Below are 26,513 nucleotides of genomic sequence, written 5' to 3'. Positions count from 1 at the left end.
TGCACATTCTGATATTCCACACGCTTTTCCTAAACACAAATAACTGAACTTAACTTTACCACTTCATCGTCAAATCAGGTCTGTGCTGACAATTGAGTTGAATGTGGCACTCATATATTGAGAGTTGAACTGGCTGCTTCTGTGCCATATAAATGTTTTACAGCTTTAGACGGATTGTTGAACCTTTGTGGAGTCTCCTCTTCATTGTCAGTTGAGGTGGCGTATTTGGAATGTCAAACAATGTGATACACTGAATTCCACATCCGTTTATTATTCTCTGCATTCATGAACTGATTTTGTTCAACCTTTAGCGGAAAAAACATTATTTTAAAGGGAAACATGGTCTTTTCTCATAAGATCTTCTCTTCTGCTATTCACTAGCCATTTTCTACTCCTAAAACGAAACATTAATCATCAATATACAAGTAATTTGCAAGCGAATCGTGACGATACAGTTTAGTTACATGGTGGTATGTACCTTTGAAGGTCCTTAGGAAACCTAAAAAAGACAGTTGTGTTATCTTCTTGTTGTTGTTGTTGCTGCATTTGTAAAAAAACATTGTACAAGCCAAAATAAACAACTATTATTCGTTTTCGCTTTCACAATCGCGCCGAACTCAACAGTTTAACTTACTGGCCGCTTGGCGCGCTGCTGACGCAGTAAACAACGAAATCGAGGCGAAGTGTCGTGACTGTTTTATTAAGCCTAGTTTACACGACGACACTAGGTTGCAGGCAAATTCGCTACCGGCCACTGCGCATGGGCGCCCGCGTTTGTGCAACTTGTCGGTGAAACTAAACAGTTTCGGCGTTTTCCAACTTTGGTGACACTAGTTGCATGGGTTTTGAGGTTATGTTTGTTCGTAGGACGTAGACAAACTGAAATATGAAGTTGGGCAAGGAGAATAATGTACGCTTTTTGAATATATATCCTTTGCATAGGTGTTTGTGGATTTTCAGTGATGCTGATTACAAAAATAAGCAAGATATTGCTGCTCCTGAGACCTTCATGTGCGATCAGAACATAGTTTGACAATATCTGAGCTGCAAGGAAAAATTTATTGAATTAGTAGCACATATACAACTGAATTTAGAAAAATACAAGCAAATGCAATTCTAGCTGTAGAAATTCTCTTGTCTACAAGACTAAAATCACATCGTTCGAGTTGACTCACTTTTTTAAATTTTTTTTATGGAATATTGTTGACAAGAGGAAAGGCTACGAAAAACAAGAAGCTATATTCTTTATTCATTATTCATCTCTTTAAAATGTCGCAGCAGTGCTCCCCATTCAAATATGTTTGAATTTTGAAATAATGCCACTCTACAGATCTATCAAGAGAGAAGTTTGCAAACCATTCTCTTCCTAATGCGCCTACTTCGAATAATTTCTGCTGTCAGTGATAATAATCATTAATGTTAATGTTAATAATTATCGGTGTTAGTGAAAAAGCGTCATCACCAACTGAATCCTCATCTTATAGCATGCACGCAATGTGATATGTAATTTCAATTCTGGCGACAGTGCTTAATGCATTACAATATCTTTATTCCTAATCGCATAATTAACTCTATTTAGAAGAAACATTAACAGTTCTGGTGACATTCTAAAATAATTAAAAGAAGTTTTTAGGTCTTCCATTACAAATTATTTCAGGAAGAATGCTGACCAATCAGGCTAACGTCTTTTCTTCATCCAGTCGCGAATCGAAACACGTTTCTTTTTTTTCCTTATGCAGCGACTCCACGCAACAAGCTTTAACTCCAACACAACTCTTTCGATGTGCAGCTGCCATAACATTCATTCCAGACACGGCTCAGAAAGCCACAAAACAACGAAACTGAAATGTATACTGGCTTCGCCCTGTCTACAGTCAAATATGAAACCATTTGCGTGCAACACATTCCACGCAACGAGTGACGCAACACAATGTCGTTGCTGTGCCACTGAATCAGCATTGCAAAGCCATTCTGTGGCGAGGCGTTTCCCGCCATAATCGCCTGTATAGCAGTCCGATCGTCGCAGAGGCATCTATCGGACTGCCCGGCAAGTCCTGATGCCGCTTGAAGGAAATCTGTGAACACGCCATAGATTGTGATATCACAGTCTAATGGCATATGGTCTAACAGATGAAGGTAAAATCTTTTTATTCCGATTGTCTAATACATTATCAATTGTGTTCGACTGAGGTTATATTTATATGAAGATCGCTGGCCAAAGATTACTGTGCTCTAACTAAGAACATAGGTGATGTAAGATATCAGCTGTCAATTGTTTTTGGATACTAGAATATGCGTTCTCTGAGCTTACCAAAGAGATTGTTGTTGTTGTTTGCTGCAGTGTTTGTTTAGTTCGTGAGCGGTAGAGTTGAAAGTCATTGAACCGCTTGAAGATTGCACACTAGTGTTGTCAGCTGATTGTGGTGTTACGTTAAAATGGTCTTGGAAACCGAACCTCCTTTGCCGCCTGATAAGTTACCAAAATGTTGGAATGACAATGTGAGAATTACTGCTTTGTACTCAAGTATTCGCCCTAAAGATGTCAATCCGTTGGATCGGATAGATAAAATTTCATTTTGGAAACCTGTTGTTGATACTTGGTGTTCCCATCATCATCGTCACACGTTTACACTGGACGAATTGAACAGAGCATTTCTCAGAAACGGCATAAGCCCAGCCTGTTTTGATGCGGTAATAGAAGAGATGATGAGGTAATTGGAAAGTTATATTATTATTATGGGGGATACCGTGGCGTTCTCTCACGTTTTTATTTCATTGTCAATTATGATATAACAGCTGATTTCCTTTGATGATGCCCTAATAACAGAGGGGTTATACGTTCACATAATAATATCTTATCCTTAATCTCCTGCTCTCATCTACTAGTAGCTGTGTATGCATACCATTCGTATGACATCTTATGCAGCAGGCTAAATGTTGTAATTCACTGCTTTCAGTAAACAATGTGTAGTACTCTAAACTACTTTTCACTAAAGAAAATACTTCTGTTATAATGACAGTTGGTTAAATGCAAGTTATGCAAGTCTTGACTATGGTTTAAATCAATCTACTTTGGTATGTTACTGTTAGTGCAGATAACTGCATAATGGCTCTCCAAAATTCTGTAGTTACAACAGTATGTAAGATGTTTAATTTCAAAGAAAATATTTATACTGTTGCTTCCAGTTTTGTACCTGAGTAATGTAAAACTGGATTTCTGTCATTCAGTTTATATGCAACGTGAGTGTGTATTCACAGATGCAACAAGGCTAGAGGCTACAGAAAGTTTGATAGCTCAGGTATTTTATTTTGAAAAATGCCATTGATTAGATTTTGTCATATAGAGCAAATCAAAATACATAGAGATTTAATGACAGCAGATTAATCTGATAATAGATAATAGTAGTGACTGTATAGAGAAACCCACATGGTTTTTCACTGTCATTTTTTGTTAGCTGTTAAATTTGGAAATGTACCCCAAGGAACTTTTTGTTGCTGAAATATGCCTGTAGTCCCTTTTTTGTTGTATTACATGCAGTTTCCTCTACTCTCATTTATCTTTTTTTAATGCAGGCACAAACAACTAATGTTATACACAGATTTCACATATGTTCCAAGTGATTCGTGGACAATGTGGGCTGCTGATGTACTTCTAAAGAGACCTTTGGAAAAGACATTGAAAGCTGTTAAAGAGTCTGTGTGGCCTTCTTTCTTTAAGGAGGAAGTTTATGTTCATGTTGCCTCAACAAAGGTAAAGTCTGTTTTCATTTCAGTTTCCATCAAAAGTGTGGGAAAGATATCTAAATTTTATTTTAAATTTTTTATTCTAGGTTTTTACTAATTTTGAGCAACACACTATAGAACTAAAATAGCCCAGTGTAAAACTACCCAACGGAATCATAGTCTACTGTGTTGAGAAAGTGCCAAGAAAATTTTCTGATATTTGACATAGGCCTAATACACAATAATCTGCACTTAAAAAACACATCAGTTTATAGTAGATTCTATTTAAGGACAATAGATTACAGAAATTTGGCATATAAAGTAGGTTTTTGGACCTGGAAGAGAAGTTAAATAGAATCAAATGAAATACAGTAGGGTTATCAGAAATTTCAGGACATGTGAAAAAAGGCAAGAAGGAAATCCAGATGTAGGTTTTTTTGTAAAATTAAAAGCATCTTGACAGATATACTGAATGAATCCTTGATAGAATGGCTGGACTTGTTTAAAAATAAACTAAAGATGTTCCATGGAACTCATTCACATCAATTTGCCCCCATGCTCACAGTCTAATTAAAACGTAGGCCTCTATGATGGACATATAATCCACAATGGCTTTCTTCCAGAGTGCCAGTCCCAATAGTTATACAAGAGAGCTTCTGTGAAGTTCAGAAAGTAGGAGAGAGAGGTAGTGGTGGAAATAAAGTTGTGAGGGCAAGTAGCTGGATAGCTCAGTTGGTGGAACATGTGCCAATGAATAGCAGAGGTTCTGTTTTAGACTCCTAGGCTAGCATACAGTTTTAATTTGCCATGAAATTTCAAATTTGTGCACACTCCACTGCATAGTGAAAAATTCATTCCGGAAACCTTTGTGAAGAGTTACAGAAATTTCTGTATTGTAGGGAATCTGGTTAAAGGTTTATAGGTATAGCATATTAGTGTAAAAGTAGGATAAAATAAAAGCTCATTTCTCCAGTGGAACATTTTTGAATAAGATGCCAGAAATGAGAGGTCATGTATTTGTGGAATGTACTAACAATGTCAGCATGTCTGCTTTAACACTTTCTTTCTAAAGAAAACAAATAGAAAATTGAGTTGATGTTGAACAAATTGAACAGACTATCTTTTTTACCAAACATAAAGGAATTGTACAGGCTGTGACTACATTAGAATACCAAGTGATCCTAGATTTTTGAGAGCAGAGTAAAATTTGATACCGTCTTGGAAATAAATGGTCATCCGGGAACAGCTCAGAAATGTAAATTATGACAGTTGGTTTGGGGGGGGGGGGTGGCATAACAAATGAGGCTAAGCAAAAAGTTCAGCATTATAGTACACAAAGTAGATTAGATTAGATTAGATTAATACTAGTTCCATGGATCATGAATACGATATTTCGTAATGATGTGGAACGAGTCGAATTTTCCAATGCATGACATAATTAGGTTAATTTAACAACATACTTAAGTTAATATAACAACTTTATTTTTTTTGTGTTTTTTTGTTTTTCTTTATTTTTTATTTATTTTTTATTTTTTTTTATTTTTTTAATATTTTTTTTTCTTAATTTATATCTAAAAATTCCTCTATGGAGTAGAAGGAGTTGTCATTCAGAAATTCTTTTAATTTCTTCTTAAATACTTGTTGGTTATCTGTCAGACTTTTGATACTATTTGGTAAGTGACCAAAGACTTTAGTGCCAGTATAATTCACCCCTTTCTGTGCCAAAGTTAGATTTAATCTTGAATAGTGAAGATCGTCCTTTCTCCTAGTATTGTAGTTATGCACACTGCTATTACTTTTGAATTGGGTTTGGTTGTTAATAACAAATTTCATAAGAGAGTATATATACTGAGAAGCTACTGTGAATATCCCTAGATCCTTAAATAAATGTCTGCAGGAAGATCTTGGGTGGACTCCAGCTATTATTCTGATTACACGCTTTTGTGCAATAAATACTTTATTCCTCAGTGATGAATTACCCCAAAATATGATGCCATATGAAAGCAATGAGTGAAAATAGGCGTAGTAAGCTAATTTACTAAGATGTTTATCACCAAAATTTGCAATGACCCTTATTGCATAAGTAGCTGAACTCAAATGTTTCAGCAGATCATCAATGTGTTTCTTCCAATTTAATCTCTCATCAATGGACATACCTAAAAATTTGGAATATTCTACCTTAGCTATATGCTTCTGGTTAAGGTCTATATTTATTAATGGCGTCATACCATTCACTGTACGGAACTGTATGTACTGTGTCTTATCAAAATTCAGAGAGAGTCCGTTTACAAGGAACCACTTAGTAATTTTCTGAAAGACAGTATTGGCAATTTCATCAGTTAATTCTTGTTTCTCAGGTGTGATTACTATACTTGTATCATCAGCGAAGAGAACTAACTTTGCCTCTTCATGAATATAGAATGGCAAGTCATTAATATATAATAAGAACAACAAAGGACCCAAGACTGACCCTTGTGGAACCCCATTCTTGATAGTCCCCCAGTTTGAGGAATGTGCTGATCTTTGCATGTTACGAGAACTACTTATTTCAACTTTCTGCACTCTTCCAGTTAGGTACGAATTAAACCATTTGTGCACTGTCCCACTCATGCCACAATACTTGAGCTTGTCTAGCAGAATTTCATGATTTACACAATCAAAAGCCTTTGAGAGATCACAAAAAATCCCAATGGGTGGTGTTCGGTTATTCAGATCATTCAAAATTTGACTGGTGAAAGCATATATGGCATTTTCTGTTGAAAAACCTTTCTGGAAACCAAACTGACATTTTGTTAGTACTTCATTTTTACAGATATGTGAAGCTACTCTTGAATACATTACTTTCTCAAAAATTTTGGATAAAGCTGTTAGAAGGGAGATTGGACGGTAATTGTTGACATCAGATCTATCCCCCTTTTTATGCAAAGGTATAACAATAGCATATTTCAGTCTATCAGGGAAAATGCTCTGTTCCAGAGAGCTATTACACAGGTGGCTGAGAATCTTACTTATCTGTTGAGAACAAGCTTTTAGTATTTTGCTGGAAATGCCATCAATTCCATGTGAGTTTTTGCTTTTAAGCAAGTTTATTATTTTCCTAATTTCAGAGGGAGAAGTGGGTGAGATTTCAATTGTATCAAATTGCATAGGTATGGCCTCTTCCATTAACAGCCTAGCATCTTCTAATGAACACCTGGATCCTACTATATCCACAACATTTAGAAAATGATTATTAAAAATATTTTCAACTTCTGACTTTTTGTTCGTAAAGTTTTCATTCAATTTGATGGTAATACTGTCTTCCTCTGCTCTTGGTTGACCTGTTTCTCTTTTAATAATATTCCAAATTGTTTTAATTTTATTATCAGAGTTGCTGATTTCAGACATGATACACATATTCCTGGATTTTTTAATAACTTTTCTTAATATAACACAGTAGTTTTTATAATTTTTGATAGTTTCTGGGTCACTACTCTTTCTTGCTGTCAGATACATTTCCCTTTTCCGGTTACAAGATATTTTTATACCCTTAGTAAGCCATGGTTTGTTACAAGGTTTCTTACGAGTATATTTAACTATTTTCTTGGGGAAGCAGTTTTCAAATGCATTTACAAAAATGTCATGAAATAAATTATATTTTAAATTGGCATCAGGTTCACGGTACACCACATCCCAGTCTAACTGCTGTAGGCTTTCCCTGAAATTTGCAATTGTTAAATTGTTTACTGAACGTACTACTTTGGAGGACTGTTTAGTATTGCTGAATGGAGCTATGTCATATATTGTAACTAGCTGTGCACCATGATCGGAAAGACCATTCTCAACAGGCTGAGCATTTATCTGGTTAAACTTATCTTGGTCTATAAAGAAGTTATCTATCAGTGAGCTGCTATCCTTTACCACCCGAGTAGGAAAATCAATAACGGGTGTCAAATATATACATACGTAGACAAAAGCGACAATTTTTTAATAAAAGTACATAAGTAATCAGCAAAAAGTGATGTGGGCGACAAAGACATCCTGGAAGTAATTCTTGGTGTGGTGTGTAAAACCTCTTGAAGTATGAAGAAAGGAAAGATGATTGTAGATGTTTTTGCAAAATTATTCACATAATGTCTGTAAAGCAATATGGTTCATCAGAAGGGGAGTGATGCTGCAGTATTGTACTTTAATTATAAAAGACAGACAAAATAAAACATTTTCCAGATCTGTCAGCCTCCTCCTCATTAAGTACAAGATAATTTTAGTGAATATCACCAACCACACAGCAAAAACATTGAATCTTAACCAAACAAGTGAACAAGGTCACTGTATAAGTGGTTGTTGCATCATCAGCTACTTGCTATTTGTGGATGGAGTTACAGAATCAAACAGTGAATGACATTTACCAGTTTGGATGGGATCCATAGATTTTGCCAAAGCTTATGACCCAATTTAAATGAAATCTGGGGAAAAGGCACTAAATAAACCTGTGTTAGTAAACTTAAGAACATTTGAAATTCTTACAGCTTGCATTACAGTGCTTCAAGTAGTGGAAAATTTTAAAATTAAAACAGGGATCTGTACGGAAATTCTGTGCTCAGCAGCCCTAGAGGAAATTTTTAAATCATTGAACAGAAGAAATGAAGAAGCAGTAGGTTAACAGTTAATGAGGAACCAACAGATAAGTTGGAAAGTATGCATGAAAATTAATTTCAGCACTATTTTTGTAAGATGGTCAATGGAGAAAGTGCTTATGTAAGTTGAGTTTGATGCTAGCAGAAAAGTTGAGAACAGTGTTATCCTTCATGATTCAGTTGCTTCTTTTGTGTGTGTTAGTATGTTGCTCCATGTGAGTTTGTTTTTTCCACAGCATTGTTTATACATTTCTATATAGCATTAATGTACTGCTGCAATACCATAAAGTATATATACCCAATAACATATTCACGAGACTATGACACTCAGTTTATTGGGATCGCACCCTCTACATCAACTAGTAAAAATACAGAGCAAGATTTTCATCTTTGTTTTGTCTGGTGCTGCAGCATGAAAGATTAACTGAGGAGAAAGATTTTGATGCATTCTAGAAATATGTACTGTTTATAAGGAGTATACATCAGTTAATGTATCAGTGGGCTGTCCTCTTTCTCTCATTGTGATATTTATTGATCATGTGTTTTATGACAAAAAATTATTGACAGATTTCATGATGAAATGAAATTATTTTACAGGCGTATGCCGAATTTGTGTGGTCATCTATAACAGATAGTCAGAAAGGAATGTTACTGGAGTTGAAAGAAGTTGCTTGCATTTGTCAATTTACTGGGCATTTGAAGGATTTGGAAGTAGCAATTCATTGGCTACGTCAGCAGGGCAAAGTTGCTGTGACATTTTCTCGGAAAAATGGTGAAATGTTGGTAAAATTTGGTGGTACACTGGAAAAGAAAGTGACTGTGACTGAAATGGACATGAGTGTGTATTCTTTGAAGTACAGTGAAAAGGTGCTTATGAATTTACTTGAGGATCTTGAGAAAGAAAAAAAATTGGCCATTGTACAGGCTCGAACTTATGTGCAGAAGGACATGAAGCACATGGTAAGTTTGTCATATCTTTGATTTATATTTTTGCATGTTTTGTCTGCAGGCAATCTTAGTAGGCATTAAACTTTGTTGCAAGTGTTAATTCTTTAACGAAGGTTTCGTATTGAGCATACTATATTTTTATCATATCGATTTTCTCAATATTATGAGGAGGAAAGTTGCTACTCACCATATAGCGGAGACACCGAGTTGCAGATAGGCACAACAAAAAGACACTCACAATTATAGCTTTTGACCATTAAGGCATTTGTCAAACATATATATGTAACTCACACACATGTTTGCAGTCTCAGGCAACTGAGCCAATAGCTATAATTGTGAGAGCCTTTTGGTTGAGCCTATCTGCGACTAAGCATCTCCGCTATATGGTGAGTAGCAACTTTCCTTCTCATAATATTGTTACATTCCATCCTGGATTTTCCATTGTTGGAGTTTGTCAATGGTATATTGTTCTTTGTTAGAAGCTAGGAGAAGCAACTGACTTTGAATTGAAGTACATGAAAGGTTATGAATTGTTACTGGTACTGAGACCAGTTTGAAATATTTCATTGTCCGCAGCTCGTGGTCATGCGGTAGTGTTCTCGCTTCCCATGCCCGGGTTCGATTCCCGGCGGGGTCAGGGATTTTCTCTGCCTCGTGATGACTGAGTGTTGTGTGCTGTCCTTAGGTTAGTTAGGTTTAAGTAGTTCTAAGTTCTAGGGGACTGATGACCATAGACGTTAAGTCCCATAGTGCTCAGGGCCATTTGAAATATTTCATTCCTAAGCCTGCAGCACTTTGCTACACAGTTTTCAGTTATTAACAAGTATGTTGGGCTCTTGAACACGAGAAGTATTAGCTACTGTAATATCAGCTCTTCTTGTCATGGAAGTTCTGTGTACTTTCTGTTACTGCTATATGATACAAATATGACTAAATATCTATGAATAACAGATAGGGACTAGCTAATGTGGAATGTTTGTATAAAAGACATTGTAAGGGAGATAAATGAAAGACTGCATTTCATGGGAAAACTTGGCTGATGCAACAAATCCAGTAAAGAAAACATCTACATTATAACTATTCACACTCTTCTAGGGTAGTAATGCTGTGAAGTGGGGATTCCTAGACACAGATTTGACAGAAGATGTAAAAATGTTCAAAGAAGAATGATTCGTTTAGTGTTTCACTGAGACAGAGGAGTGGTTGTTGAGGGGTCTAATAAAAATAATTATTTATTTAGTACCATGCAAAGGAAACTACGATGAATGCAACATTTATTTTTTTAGTATCAGTTGCAGTGGAAATGTTAACAACTGAAAACAAAAGACCAAGTACTCCTATGTGTATATCGATATTTTTTCAATGTTTACATTTCACTGTGACCATTACAACCACATATTATTCCCTCTCCAGTGGTAATGTCACATTTCTTTGGGAAGTGCACTGTTTGTCCCAAACACATGATTTTGCCCACAGCTTTCATCTTTTACAATGAATGCCAAATGAAGCATTGTTGGCTCCAGTTCACTGTACATTTGATGCCAGAGAGAACTAGATCATTAGTGCACGGAAGACTTGTTGGTGGTAGGACGGAGGAACATGTGACCCTAGTTTGTTTGTAGAATTATCACAAATTACCTGCGATAAACACTAAGGAACAGGGGCCTGAATCCTTCACTTTGGGCAATTCTGGGTTGCTGCTTTGTGCCTGTGCAGTATCTTCAATGAAATGCTGGCTGACAATGTGACATCTGCAACTCTGAAACATGCATGAGCCGTGTTATTCTGTCTTCCAGGATTATATTGAATACTTGGTGTGATTAACTGAGAAATTCCAGATAGTGTAATTGTCTGGATATTGCTTTTTCTGGACACTGTTTAAGGGCAAATGTTAATGGATTGTGGTCTAGAGACATGGAGAAAAATGCAAGTGGCTCAGGTGCTCCTTTTCACAATTGGTGGAAAGAAACACCTGTAGCCTAATACAAATCATCAAAAATAGGGAAACATCTGGTGAGGGATGAGCAAACTGAGTTGCATTAGCTGGTTCTTCTTTTAACTTATACCAGTTCATCTACTTCTTTGGTTCATGTGACAGGGTGATTATCTTTGCTTTGGTGCTCTTGTACAAGTTAAACAAATACATTCATATAAATTCGCCATCCCTAAAAACCAGCACAGTCCTGCTACTGTTTTGAGAGGAAGGAATCTTCGATTATTTTAACTTTTTCATGGGAGACACAATAATCCACTCTCTCTAAAATTGCATTTTCTCACTTTAATGTTATGGTGATATTTGTCCAACCATTCAAGAGGCTGTTGCAGATGCATTATGTTCTTCATTTCCTGCTGAAGCAATGAGAACATCATCTGTATAAGAATACAGAAAAGGCAAACTGTTCAAAATGCTATGAATAAATCACTGGAATGTTTGTGCTGTATTGCACAGATCAAAGGGCATCTTCAAATATTCTAAAAGTCCAGATAGTGTGATAACAACACATCAACTACCACAACAGGAATATGGTGATAAGCTTGAATGAGGTCAGTTTTAGAGACTATCTTTTTGTTGGAAAGTTGGTAGTTGAACTCGTGGAAATGAGGTACGGGATAGCAGTTTGACACTGTCACAGCATTTAAATCTTTACAATCTCCAAAGGGACAACGGGTTTTGTCCATCTTTAGAATAAGATGGAGAGGACCGGACCAGCAGCTTTTAGGAGGAAAACATATGTCAAGCATGATATTAAAGTTTTTCTCATGCTGATTTTTCTGGTGACAAGTGTCTGGCTCAAGCAGGCTCAATTTCAGAAAAATCCAAATTAGGTTTCTCTGTGAGAATGTTTGACTATCTCTTTAGCAAGCCTCAATATTTGTGATTTGGGTCAGCTGCAAACACTAAACTGGGGATGTCTGTACAAGTGATGAAAGTGTTTTGTTCAAGTGATTTTTTGACTTAACATCAAGCAATGGACCATAATGGATCAAGCAATCCATGGAAATTTTCTTGAAAGGCCCAATTTCAAGGTTCAGTAGTTATTTACCATGCGCGCGCATACGGGTGTGTGTCTGAAAGTTTTCTTGATCTAATACTGTTACTGGCAATGCAGAAATGTCTGCTCCGGAACCAACCAAAAATCAAAAGATGGAAGTTGTGATCTGTAATGGACAGGTGGCAAGATGATGGAGCCTCCTCACTGTGCTCTGTCTCAAGTTGGTAGCATACTAGTTTCCCATCTGAGTGTCACTGGATTGTTTAGAAATAAATGAACATCATGGTGCGCATTCTTCAAGGTTCTGGACTTCCAGAAGGCTTTTGACACTGTACCTCACAAGCAGCTTGCAGTTAAATTGCGTGCATGTGGAATATTGTCTCAGTTGTGTGACTGGATTCGTGATCTCCTGTCAGAGGTGTCACAGTTTGTAGTAACTGACGGAAAGTTATCGAGGAAAACGAAGTAATTTCTTTCGTTCCCCAAGTATTAAGGCAATGTTATAGGTCATCTGCTGTTTCTTATCTATATAAATGATTTAGGAGACAATCTGAGCAGCCATCTTAGTTGTTTGCAGATGATGTTGTCATTTATTGTAAAGTAAAGTCGTCAGAAGATCAAAACAAATTGCGAAATGATTTAGAAAAGATATCTGTATTGGGCAAATATTGGCAATTGACACTAAATAATGAAGAGTGTGAGGTCATCCACGTGTGTGTTAAAGGGAATGCATTAAACTTTGGTTAAGCGATTAATCAGTAAAATCTAAAGGCCATAAGTTCAACTAAATACCTAAGAATTACAATTATGAACAACTTAAATTGGAGAAACACACAAAATGTTGTTGGGAAGTTGAATCAAAGACTGCATTTTATTGATAGAACACATAGAAGATGCAACAGATCTACTAAAGAGACTGCCTACATTACACTTGTCTGTCCTCTTTTGGAATGCTGCTGCGTGGTATAGGGTCCTTACCAGATAGGATTAACGGAGTACATTGGGAAAGTTCAGAGAAGAGCAGCACATTTTGTATTATCTAGAAATAGGGGAGAGTGTGTCACTGTCATGATACAGGTTTTGGGGTGAACATAATTAAAACAAAGATGTTTTTCACTACGGTGGAATCTTCTCATGAAATTTCAATCACCGGCTTTCTTCTCCAAACATGAAAATATTTTATTGATGCCGACCTATATAGGGAGAAATGATCATAATAAAGTAAGGGAAATCAGTGCTCACAAGGGAAGATAGGGGTATTCGTTTTTTCCTCACGCTGTTAGAGATTGAACCACCTTTACAATAATTCTCTATTATTTCAATGTACCCTCTGCTAGGCATCTAAATGTGATTTGCATAGTATCCATTTACATTTTCTGTTTGAATTTGTAATGATACCAGCACATGGGGTGTTTTTGTGCATGCTGCTGCGGTAATCTCAATATGCTTCTCGGTCATGTACTAGTTTATAATTTCTGAGTCTGGATCGTTAGCTCTGAAAGCCATCTGTCATCTTGAGACAGGGACGAAGCAGTTTCAGCACTGCATACAAAGTGACTGGGTGTCATACGGTTTTGTCAACCATAGAAATCACTGCATCAAGACTTACATCTTGACTAGCTGCTAGTACAGAATGCACATTGATTGGTAGTCACTGAAGACATATACTGTTAAAAAATCAGTGGTTACTTGCTTTCTGGTCGTAGCATGCATCTCTCTCTGAGCAAAATAGATGGCATGTTGTCCCCTAGTTTTACTTCAGTTGGCAGTTTTTTAATGTTACACGACTCTGATTTTTCAAACTGTAAAATAAGGTATGTTTTAAGTCTGTACACAGGGAAGTGGGTAACAGTTTGAACATGAGATCTGACATTAGCTTAGCAACCTCACTATCAAGCAATGACATTTCCATACTGGTGTTGCTAGATGTTGAATTTACCATGAAAACAAGTTTTAAATTGCCACAGTAAAATTGGAATAATCATTGGAGTGATTCTTATGTACTCACAATTGTGCTGGCATCTCCGATTGTGGGTTCTAGTAAAAATGACTACTTATTTAGCACCACACAAAGGAAATTACCAGGAATGTGTACATATACTTTTTAATATTAGTTGCAGTGGAAACATTAAACAACTAGAAACAAAAGATCAATTATTCCAGTTGATGTAAATAAAAATGTAAACACTTGTTTGTTCAAAATCATTTATTTCTGAAAGTTCATGACCGATTGCTTTCAAATTTTGACACAATGTTGTATTCTAATACTGGCACATATTTCGGTACCTGTTTCTTTATATATTCCCTATTATTAAAGTTATAAAAGCTATTAAAATATGCTTGTATTCCAATGCAACATTGTTTCAAAATTCGATAAAAAAACTTTCGGTGATATGTGATCATGAGCATTTACAGTTTCTGAATAAGTCCCAATGTAGATGTATATTTCTTCAAAATATAAATTCTCTGAAAGCTCTTCACGGTTTGCTTTAAATGTTGCTTTTGATCACTCAAGTGTTTTTATATACCTTCTGGAATGCCATCTTGTATATACGTAACAAATAATGGGAAAACATTGCTATCAAATATCTCAACGTATACTGTTGCAGATTATTTCAGGTTTTTACATGTTGCTGTAATAAATGTTTAGACACATGTAGACGACATACTTTTAAATGTATGTATAAAGGTACAGTAGTGAAACATTGTTTGCAAACAGAAAAGTTGTATTTATCACTACTAAAGAATCTGAATTTGCAGTAACAACAACGAAGACTTAAGTTCAGAAAGAGGGGGGAAGAGGAGAATATTTGGACAGAAGGAGGTGGCAGGAGGAGATGGAGAGAGGTGGGGGAGGAGAACATGGACAGAGAGAGGAGGAAGAGGTAATAGAGAGAGAGGGAAGGAGAAGGAGGTGGACAGAGACAGGGGAGAAAAGGCTATTAGGGATATATATCCAATTCCCATATATATTAAAAAACATGTGCTTCGCTTTCTTTTCCATTTAACCAGATAGAGCCACAGCAAAACGTTACCATGTACAGATAGTCAACAACTTTCCCTTTATATTCCAAAATATTATGTTACCTCTCACTTAGAGAGACATGCCCATTGCCGTAAAATAAAAGAAATCAGATCTTGTACAGGAAGCTTTAGGTATTCATCTTCTCAGTGTGGTGGTATGGAGTGAAATGGTAATGCTATAGTTAAGTTATTTAGAAGGAACATATTGCTTTATTTTTTCTTTGGTTTCCTTAAAAACCACACCAGAACCAGTTTCCTTCCACGTTCTTGACCAGTCTGAAATAAGTTCCAGCTTCAATAGTTTTGACATTGACATTAAAATCTAGTCTGCCTTCCTACAATATCAGTTATGGTTTACATCACAGGATATTGAGGTACTGAGTGCTTGTGGTATCTCGTTGTCTAAATCCTCCAAAGAGATCCTTGCAGCAACAGGTATCCAAGTCATAAACAGTAGAACTGTTGTGACAAATATTCTTTAGTGTGTCACATTTGACAACTGGATGTGCGCATTCACAGCAAGACATTGTTGCAAAGGTTCCATATACACACACTAGAGTCCGTGCAGAATAAGGTGCCCAGTAGATTGCAATTGGCAGGGCACGTGTGGGGAGAGTGATAGAGGTGGGGGTGGCAGCAGGTGTTGTAGAGTAAATGCCGAGTGCTTGAGGGGAAGTGCTGATCTAAACTGAAGTCTACACTCACATTTGTTGTAAGTATTATGTAGAGCACCTCCATACCAACACTTGCATAGTGATCATTCAAAAAAAAGATGTGTCACCTCTGCTTTGGTTAGTTAACAAAAGCTGCAATTTATTTTTGTCTGGTTTGTTATTGATTCATAGCTTTCTTCACCAGCTGTCCATGGCCATTAAAAATTACATTATTTCATCGAAAAAAGTCTGATGTTAGTGGAATAACATGGTAGAAATGAAATTATGCGTATTACCATATGGCAAAATACTCTTTGCATGCTATCATTTGTCCAAAATCTCATTTCAGTATCTCAATCCGTTAATGAAATATGAGGAATGTCGTGGATATTTCACTCTGACTTTATCACTGCTGCTAGCATTCGCAAATGAGTGTGGTATGTCAGATCAATTTTCTCAAGATTGATGACAGATAAAGACATCCACCCAAATCTAAAGAAAAAGTCAATATATTAGCTAAATTTCATACACAGCAACATATTACGTAATATGCAGCAAACACAAAATTGTAGTGATCCCTATTTTTTCATTGCAAACTTTTTCAGATTTCCCTTAATGTCTTACTTCCATGCAGATATCACAACAGCTATGATTATTAACAAAATTATGGCATATCATCATGGAGATCACATATAAAGCTACAAGTATTGCAGAAATGAAATTCTTTTACCGAATATTTTCTGCAAAGTTGTTTGAGAAAGATTGTGGTGTTTCACCAACTTGCTGAGAGGAGCCAAGCACTTGTCAGCCTTTCCTTCTGAACTAACAAGTGAATTTGCTGAGTGCTTTGGACAAAAGTTGGTCACTGCAGATTGGCCGCTGTATCCTGTGCGGACTCTACCTAACTCTCACGTATTTTGCTCATGAAGTCAGTAGAGCAAAAATCATGAGCTTGCAAAGTTATGTAGGTGTTATATTCTGGAGATAACAAGACAGAAAAAGGTAAAAGTTTTAAGGGCAACAATAAGAAATACAACACCATACATATGCTACAGCACTTACATGATGCCCTCGTTTTGTGTGTGTTTTCAGGTGATACCACACAGTACTTACGCCTTGTGCATGGGGTGTACCTTCAGTGTGTAGGGTATTAAGTTTTGGATAGTGTGTGCTAACTGGTTCTCATGAAAGGCAGTGGCATCCATAAATTTTGTGTACAGTTTAGATTTCTGTTTGCTGTACACATATAGTAAGCTGTTGGAAGTTCAGTACATCTCTCTCATATACAACTCTCACATACAAAAACATCACGTGGCACCCAGAAATTAGTGTTGTTTATAGTGAATTCTTTTGCAAATTAGAGTCTTTTCATCTGCTTAGCTTTTGTTATTAAGGACTATGGTCAAACTGTGTACCACGTGACAATATAATCCAAAATGTTTAAGGAGTAAAAGTCTAGACGAGGGCCACTGGTGTACTTATTTGTCTCGTGCAGCAATGTTTTCGGTGCTCGTCTTGAGGTATGAAGAGAAGTAGAGAGTGTGTGTGTTACTGGTTCTACACTGCCAGTGAGAGAACAGTGGACAGATGATGTGTGTTGAAGGAATAGTGCCACATTCTCATGTCGGTATATCGCAGTCTCCAAAACTGTAACACGTTTGGAAGAAACAGGCAAATATTTTGACAGCAAAGATCTTTAACTTAATTTAAGCTGAACTTAACCACAACTTCATAATTCGTGGCATATTCGAAAGAAACAAATGTATGTTTCACAAAGATTACTTTTATTTTTTGCAAGTAGAACTGTCGTATTACAACCTAACCTAGGCCTCAGGCTAAGCTATAGATAAGTCGATCACCACAACCAGGTATTTTAGCTGTTCTGTACATTGGCTTAACCAACTCACAACCAAACTGTCACGTTCCAAAGTAACCATAACTTCGTAATTCACGACATACCCAAAAAAAAGTAAATTATTTGGACAATGAATAATATAAATTTAATTGCTGCTCATTTCACTTGCAAAAATTTAAGCTGTGCTGTTACGTCCCAACCCAGTCACAAAATCATAATTCATGATGTATTCAGAAGAAAGGTTAAATGTCTGTGATAGCAGTAAAGAAGGGAATGGTTTCTGATTCGACACTAGAAATTCATTGCCTCTTTTCCTGCCTCTCATTGGTTACGGGAAAGTATCATTCCACTGGCTATGTGAAGCAGATGATTTGCCAGCCTATGAGCGCAGAGAAATGCTGCCCCAACTGATGCTGGCCCTGATGTAGACTTTGGTCATTTAAGGATAAAACTTCATCCACAGCTTGTATTATCTGGGGCTGCCTTTCTCACATGTAGGGTCTCTAAAGGACATTATACCCAGTGCCTATTAAGTCATATAATGCTCTTCATTTAGTGTCAGTAAGTTGCATGGTTTCTTAGAGCTATGAAACAAAGTTTGACAATGTGAAATTGCTTGCGTTTAAAACAATGGTGACGTGATTCAGAGATACAGATAGAAAGTACACTGGAAAACTGACTTTGGGCAGTGGGTCTTCCTCAACACGTGTAGTAACCCGCAGTACTGTGTCACATACAGCTTGTATGTGGGGTGAAATGTATTTGCATGGCAACACAGGATACAGTGACTCATTTCTCTACCTCCCACTGCTGAATTGGTGTCTCCTGGAGGTCATGTCCATGTTTTGGGGCGACTTTGCTGTTTGTGGAAGCCCAGGTTCTTTTTTCTTCACATTGCCAGTTTCCCTGAATTTTGTTTAGCCATGAAACTATTGACTGCCAGCCAGGACACAACCGTGGGGCACAATATTGAAATGCGTATGGAATGCGTGTTTGGCAGTTATTGAGCGACCGTGAGAAAAGTATGTGATGAGAGTGAATGCGCGTGCTCCACCTTCATCCATTCCGTAACGCAACTAAACAAAGTGAAGCTACAACTTTATGCCCCACCCTCTCAATTGTGCCTACTGCCTACCCCCACCCTCCTCCAAGCTACCATATCTTCAGGATGCCAGATTCAAACAAGCAAATCCTAATCCCCTACCATCCCTGGGCCAACGATCACTTCAGGCTGCCAGATTCAAATGAGCAAGTTATTGTGCCCCACTGTAATATATAAACTCTTGGACGTGGATATACAAGCCTGCCCAATTTACCTTCACAGATTGTTCACCAATATTTTACAGCTGTGCCACATGCAAAGCGTGCCATGTCATCGTCTACCAGCAACTTTCTTCTTTGCATGCTCACACATGCTACAAGATGCCATTGTTTGGATAAGCTATCCTCTGCCTCTATGACTCATTTTCCTTACCATCTGAGAATATGAAGAGATATAAAGAAACGCACATCAGCCGATACTGTATCTGTGCCACCTGTGGAATTTCATATGCGATTATTGCCATCTGAGTAATCACAGTGAAACACAAATCTGAACGAAAGGCTCTTAAAGGACATTCATGTCAACATCTTCAATCAAAGTGCTCCTTTTCTGGCTTGTATTGCGTCTTTTTATCATATTCATATTACTGGTGAATTATTGACTTCATAAATTCTGCTACATGTAGGCTGACACAAGCACATGCGAAATTACTGCAAGACCAAATAATAATTTTCTAATTTTTTGTAGCTGCCCTTTCTAATTATTTGTAGCTGTTCTTGGACGGCTCAGAAATTTATCTGGAGGGGGGAAGTGGCAAGGTTCAAAAATTCCCATTTTGTTATGTAAAGGAGTTGCCGAGCTTTGAAATATGCTATGCCACAAGAACCAAAATTTGTATGTAACACAAAAAGCTTGCTGTATCCCAGAGAACTGGTGGTTATGCATAGTATATGAAATTTCTATAATGAATTAAAATCTCTGTTCTCTAAATCCCAGAGGAAAGGGGATTTGCACACTCTTTCTCCAATCTCTCCCCCCCCCCCCCCCCCCCCCCCCCCCCCCCCCCATTATGTCTTATTCATGTCATCTGATTTCGCTGTCACATAGCTTTTGTGTAAATTTTTCATTCGTGTTTTCTTTTCTTGCAGTCAGTTCTGTTTTCAACGTGGAGGAATAAAACGGTTTAATCACTTCTTAAAAGCACCTGCGAGTACGTTAATTTCACATCTAATTAGTGCCGTCCGTACCGTTCTCCGTTGAGAACTTGGACATGAGCCTTCGTTGTAGCGGTCACCCTCAACGACCTGCAGACGTATTCTTTCTTGTAGTTGACGGCTTTCTCCTGGCATCGATAGTGACGCTGTCCCTGCGCAACGTGTTTACTAAGCACACGGCCCTCCGCGTGTTCAGTCTCTGTGATATCTGCCGAGGCGTCCAAGTATCCGTATCGCACGCGTGATAAATGGCGCTGAAGGCACGCTCCAGCTGCCGTGCCTGCGTGCTCGTAATATTAGTTTAACCCTCAACCGACGATGTGTGGTCTCTCAGACAGCGCGAAAATTATCGAACTCGCTCTCCAAGACCAGTTGTGGTGGAACGCTTCTATACTCCCCCTACCCTCCTTAAATTGCCAAGCCTACGATGTTTTGTTGTTGGTTGCGTCATCGCCTTCTGTGTTTATTGTTGACACATGTTATTGATAGGTGTTGGAGTCTCCTAGACCGCGCCTGTGTAACTGTATAGCTCAAAATTTGTTGGCACGAATGTGTCATTTTTAAATTTCCCGAGTTTGATGACATTGTTAGTCGGTCTATGAAGGAAGGTGTCAGTGATATACACTCCTGGAAATTGAAATAAGAACACCGTGAATTCATTGTCCCAGGAAGGGGAAACTTTATTTACACATTCCTGGGGTCAGATACATCACATGATCACACTGACAGAACCACAGGCACATAGACACAGGCAACAGAGCATGCACAATGTCGGCACTAGTACAGTGTATATCCACCTTTCGCAGCAATGCAGGCTGCTATTCTCCCATGGAGACGATCGTAGAGATGCTGGATGTAGTCCTGTGGAACGATTTGCCATGCCATTTCCACCTGGCGCCTCAGTTGGACCAGTGTTCGTGCTGGACGTGCAGACCGCGTGAGACGACGCTTCATCCAGTCCCAAACATGCTCAATGGGGGACAGATCCGGAGATCTTGCTGGCCAGGGTAGTTGACTTACACCTTCTAGAGCACGTTGGGTGGCACGGGATACATGCGGACGTGCATTGTCCTGTTGGACCAGCAAGTTCCCTTGCCGGTCTAGGAATGGTAGAACGATGGGTTCGATGACGGTTTGGATGTACCGTGCACTATTCAGTGTCCCCTCGACGATCACCAGTGGTGTATGGCCAGTGTAGGAGATCGCTCCCCACACCATGATGCCGGGTGTTGGCCCTGTGTGCCGCGGTCGTATGCAGTCCTGATTGTGGCGCTCACCTGCACGGCGCCAAACACGCATACGACCATCATTGGCACCAAGGCAGAAGCGACTCTCATCGCTGAAGACGACACGTCTCCATTCGTCCCTCCATTCACGCCTGTCGCGACACCACTGGAGGCGGGCTGCACGATGTTGGGGCGTGAGCGGAAGACGGCCTAACGGTGTGCGGGACCGTAGCCCAGCTTCATGGAGACGGTTGCGAATGGTCCTCGCCGATACCCCAGGAGCAACAGTGTCCCTAATTTGCTGGGAAGTGGCGGTGCGGTCCCCTACGGCACTGCGTAGGATCCTACGGTCTTGGCGTGCATCCGTGCGTCGCTACGGTCTGGTCCCAGGTCGACGGGCACGTGCACCTTCCGCCGACCACTGGCGACAACATCGATGTACTGTGGAGACGTCACGCCCCACGTGTTGAGCAATTCGGCGGTACGTCCACCCGGCCTCCCGCATGCCCACTATACGCCCTCGCTCAAAATCCGTCAACTGCACATACGGTTCACGTCCACGCTGTCGCGGCATGCTACCAGTGTTAAAGACTGCGATGGAGCTCCGTATGCCACGGCAAACTGGCTGACACTGACGGCGGCGGTGCACAAATGCTGCGCAGCTAGCGCCATTCGACGGCCAACACCGCGGTTCCTGGTTTGTCCGCTGTGCCGTGAGTGTGATCATTGCTTGTACAGCCCTCTCGCAGTGTCCGGAGCAAGTATGGTGGGTCTGACAAACCGGTGTCAATGTGTTCTTTTTTCCATTTCCAGGAGTGTAGATCAAGAAATAAACGAAAAAGGACGACGATTTTACATTAACCAGTAATCACAGTTCTGCTTTCGAACAAGAGTATCATTCAGAGGAAACACTTCAGTAAAGTTGTGATGGGAATTTGTCTGTTTCTTCAATGAAATACTTAAAACAATGTGTTAAAATCGGATGTGTTCTGAGTGATTAGAAGAGTGTAGTTCCCAGCAATGAATGTCAACTTGACAGACTTTCTTTTTGTACCTATACGGGGGAATTTTTATGCGCAAATTTAAACCCTGGAATTTAGTTTTATTTGGAAATTTATTTGCTACAGAGATCATATAATATTTCAGAATGTAAAATGTAGTACTCTAACAATCTATTTTTGTGTACTATTTAGAAGAACCATCCAAAATTATGTGCATTTGTGTGATAAATAGTAAAATGCTGCAGGCTTTGTTTAGTGCAATAAAAGAAACTAGAAACATTTAAGCAACACTTAAATAATTGTGAAAATAAATGTTATATAGCATAAATTAAAAATTTCAAATGATTTTTGCCTTAAATCTCGGTTTAAACATAGGGGTCCCAGAGACCCCACCTCGTGGTATGCGTTACAGGAAAGTCACCTCGCCAGTTAAAGGTTAAATGCCGCCGTTCAATGCGGTATCGGTTGCTCCTGATACAGTGTTTCAGGAGGAAACAGTGTCAGTCTGGGTTGGTATAAAACCGCACAGGGCTCATAGCACTGGTGTACTGCGACGCCTCTAGGCTTTAGGCTTGTTCTGCGTGCCTGCGTCACGCATACTCGGACAGCCAGTGAGCGTTCAGTAGTGTTCTAAGTGCTCTGCTCTGAATGCTGTAGCTAATGTGAGCATGAAACGTTACTTAGCGAGTTTTTAGTGAACTATTACTCCATTTGTTGCGAGTTATCGTAGCTGAATTTGGTGGTATGTGATAAAAGTCCGCTTAAGCAAGGGAGAGACTAAATTTGTAGGATGTTTGCTTTCTTCAAGCGGAAAGCACGCGTATGCGGGTACGGCAATTGTCGCTTGGAATCGTCAACGTAAACTTCATCCGTGCCTCGACATGCGTCAACCGCCATCGTTCATGTATCGAACTAGTATAGTTTTGAAATACAGCTTTATTTATTTAATGTTTTAGAAGTAGTTTCCGCCACATTGAATACATTTCTCCATCCTCCGAAACCAATTCCTATACCAGTTCTCCCAAGTTTCGGTAGGAAGCACACTCGTTGTCCCAAGCCCTACTTGAAAACTACACTCCTTTCTGCTTCATTTTCACGTTCCGGAACAGTACAAAGTCACAAGGAATGAATTGTGGGCGGTAAGGAGGGTGCTCAAGAAGTTTGTCATGTACCACGCAAATACTCAGTGCGTGCTTTGGCGCGGTGAGCGTTGTGTGATGGAGGAACCAACTATCCATTATTGACTTCGGTCTCAGGTTCTTCAAAGATTGGATGACTTTGGGCAGGCACTGCTCAGTGTACCACTTAGCTGTAACTGTCTCCTGCGTTTCCAAAACAACACGCTCCACAATGTCGCTCGATTTGGGGAAAAAAGCTATCATTTTCTTCTTTACTGATCGGGATTTTCTGACAGCTACGGCTGTGTCGTCATCTTCAAAGACCCAAACTTCGTTTTGAGTCTTAGTCGGCACTTCATAATAGTACAGTCAAGTCTCGTCACATGTCCCTTAGAAAACTTCTTAAACATCTGTCTTGTCATCTGCTCTTCCGTTAGTCTAAGCGGCACCCAGAGAAAGCAAAGATTCTTTACTTGCAAATGATCACGCATAATAGAAAGAATTGCTGTTGCATTTAACCCTAAGGTGCCCTCTATCTGCTTATGGATCACTCGACTGTCTTCGTCTAGCTATTTGCTCCTAGCATCAATGTTTTCCTCCGTAACTCATTATCGTGGCCTTCCCGTCACCTAAAATTTCCTCTTTGGAATTCTCTGTACCACCTGAATGTGGTGGTACGATGTGGACACACATCACCGAGTGCAAGTCATTTCTTCAAAGCACTGGTGTATGTTTAAACCACGTGCGGAGTTGTGCCGCAGAACTACCCGAATCTCACTTTTTGACCACGATGCCACAGCAAACACTTCAAACTAAAGCTGCTAGCACGTCTGTGTCTATAGACTTGGCGCAGCGGCTACACTGCAAGTGTGAAGGATTCTCAGAACACAGCAACCATCAGACTCCTGCGACTTACTGTTGCGTCGTATTGGAAAACTTTCCTAGTACCCTTTGTATTGTAAAGGCACAAACTGTGGCTGAACAACAGTGATTCACTCGAGGTTTCAGACTTTTGTTGGAGTATCCATGTTGCCTCGTTCGCTGAGCGACGTACGTCATTTGATTCAAGGATACATCAACAAACTATTTTTAGCGTAGCAAACTTAATAACCTCTATCGACAATTGTAGAATTTTGGAATACGTATTATGTTCGAGTATAATGACTTTTCTGGAGACTAGAGCTCTACTCTCTAGGAATCGGCATGGGTTTCGAAAAAGACGATCGCGTGAAACCCAGCTCGCGCTGTTCGTCCACGAAACTCAGAGGGCCATAGACACGCGTTCCCAGGGTAGATGACGTGTTTCTTGACTTCCGCAAGGCGTTTGATAAAGTTCCCCCCAGTCGTTTAATGAACAAAGTAAGAGCATATGGACTATCAGACCAATTGTGTGATTGGATTGAAGAGTTCCTAGATAACAGAACGCAGTATGTCATTCTCAACGGAGAGAAGTCTTCCGAAGTAAGAGTCATTTCAGGTGTGCCACAGGGGAGTGTCGTAGGACCGTTGCTGTTCACATTATATATAAATGACCTTGTGGATAACATCAGAAGTTCACTGAGGGTTTTACGGTTGAGGCTGTGGTACATCGAGAGGTTGTAACAATGGAAAATTGTACTGTAATGCAGGAGGATCTACAACGAATTGACGCATGGTGCAGGGAATGGCAATGGATTCTCAGCGTAGACAAGTGTAATGTGCTGCGAATACATAGAAAGAAAGATCCTTTATCATTTAGCTACAATATAGCAGATCAGTAACTGGAACAGTTAATTCCATAAATTATCTGGGATTAGGCATTAGGAGTGATTTAAAATGGAATGACCATATAAAATTTAAAAAAAGGTAAAGCAGATGCCAGAGATTCATTGGAAGAATCCTAAGGAAATGCAGTCCGAAAACAAAGCAAGCAGGTTAATGGTACACTTGTTCGCCCACTGCTTGAATACTGCTCACCGGTGTGAGATCCGTACCAGATAGGGTTGATAGGGGAGAGAGAGAGAGAGAGAGAGAGAGAGAGAGAGAGAGAGAGAGAAGAGAGAAGATCCAACAGAGAGCAGCGCGCTTCGTTGTAGGATCATTTAGTAATAGCGAAAGCGTTACAGAGATGATAGATAAACTCCAGTGGAAGACTCTGCAAGAGAGACGCTCAGTAGCTCGGTACGGGTTTTTGTTGAAGTTTCGAGAACATACCTTCACTGAGGAGTCAAGCAGTATATTGCTCCCTCCTTCGTATATCTTGCGAAGAGACCATGAGGATAAAATCAGAGATTAGAGCCAACACAGAGGCAAATCGACAATCTTTCTTTCCACGAACAATACGAGACTGGAATAGAAGGGAGAACCGATAGAGGTACTCAAGGTACCCTCCGCCACACACGTCAGGTGGCTTGCAGAGTATGTATGTAGATGTAGACAATACACGTCCCGGATAAAGGCGTCTACACAGATAACTGCATGCTCTGCAAAAATGTATGGGCGAACGTGCTAAATCCGAGCATGCTAGAGCGCTTGTAGGATAAATTTGCGCAGTCATCAGGATTGTACAAACAGCTTGATGCTGCATCGAACTTCGATTATGCCTGAGCTTGGGCAACAAGAATGGGGAGACTTGTGCCAGCATTAATAATGATTTTATGTTTGGTCCTGTTCAGTTACATTCTGTAGAAAGGTTGTACTGTAACGATGTTAAACGGAGGAAAAGAGAAGAAAAGTAGCAGTACCGTGAGACAGTTTCCGGAGTGTGTCTACCGCGAGCAGTTTATATGGGGATAATATTTTCGCATCTTTAACTACGCTTTACTCACATATTACGTTTCCTCCTTTTTTCTCTTTTTTCGTAAAAGGAAAAGCCAAAGACAGCGCCGTCTAAGCTGGACATTTTATGGTAACGAACTACTGCGTGTAGAAGCATGCTTGAGTAGTGTGGAGGCACGACGAATTTGTCGGTGCTTGGGCAAGCACGCTTGCGCATGCGTGCATGTCAAGCATGCAGCTGCTTGTGTAACCGCATTAGTGCACAGCATCCATCAGTGTGAAAGAATGTATAAATAAAAGAATTCCTCTGCTGTGCGAGCCCTTTCATCTCTAAGTAGCAATA

The 26,513-nt window shown here is 39.2% G+C and overlaps 2 protein-coding genes across 3 annotated transcripts in view; one reads left to right on the top strand and one right to left on the bottom strand.

Annotated features, from left to right (window-relative positions):
• The window catches only part of LOC126477766 (pantothenate kinase 3), a 166,714-nt gene that overhangs the window by 105,381 nt on the left and 34,820 nt on the right, over positions 1 to 26,513 (bottom strand). The gene's annotated exons all lie outside the window — the stretch shown is intronic.
• Positions 2,273 to 26,513, top strand: part of LOC126477750 (charged multivesicular body protein 7) — a 219,130-nt gene continuing 194,889 nt past the window's right edge. Inside the window, exons 1-3 of the mRNA XM_050103642.1 lie at positions 2,273 to 2,711; positions 3,574 to 3,751; positions 8,937 to 9,299. Coding sequence (XP_049959599.1) covers positions 2,437 to 2,711; positions 3,574 to 3,751; positions 8,937 to 9,299 — 816 coding nt within the window. The 5' untranslated portion in view covers positions 2,273 to 2,436. The remainder of the gene's footprint in view (positions 2,712 to 3,573; positions 3,752 to 8,936; positions 9,300 to 26,513) is intronic.

Source organism: Schistocerca serialis, chromosome 1, assembly GCF_023864345.2.
Source record: "Schistocerca serialis cubense isolate TAMUIC-IGC-003099 chromosome 1, iqSchSeri2.2, whole genome shotgun sequence".
NCBI lineage: Eukaryota > Metazoa > Arthropoda > Insecta > Orthoptera > Acrididae > Schistocerca > Schistocerca serialis.
This window is presented reverse-complemented; position numbering and strand designations above follow the sequence as displayed.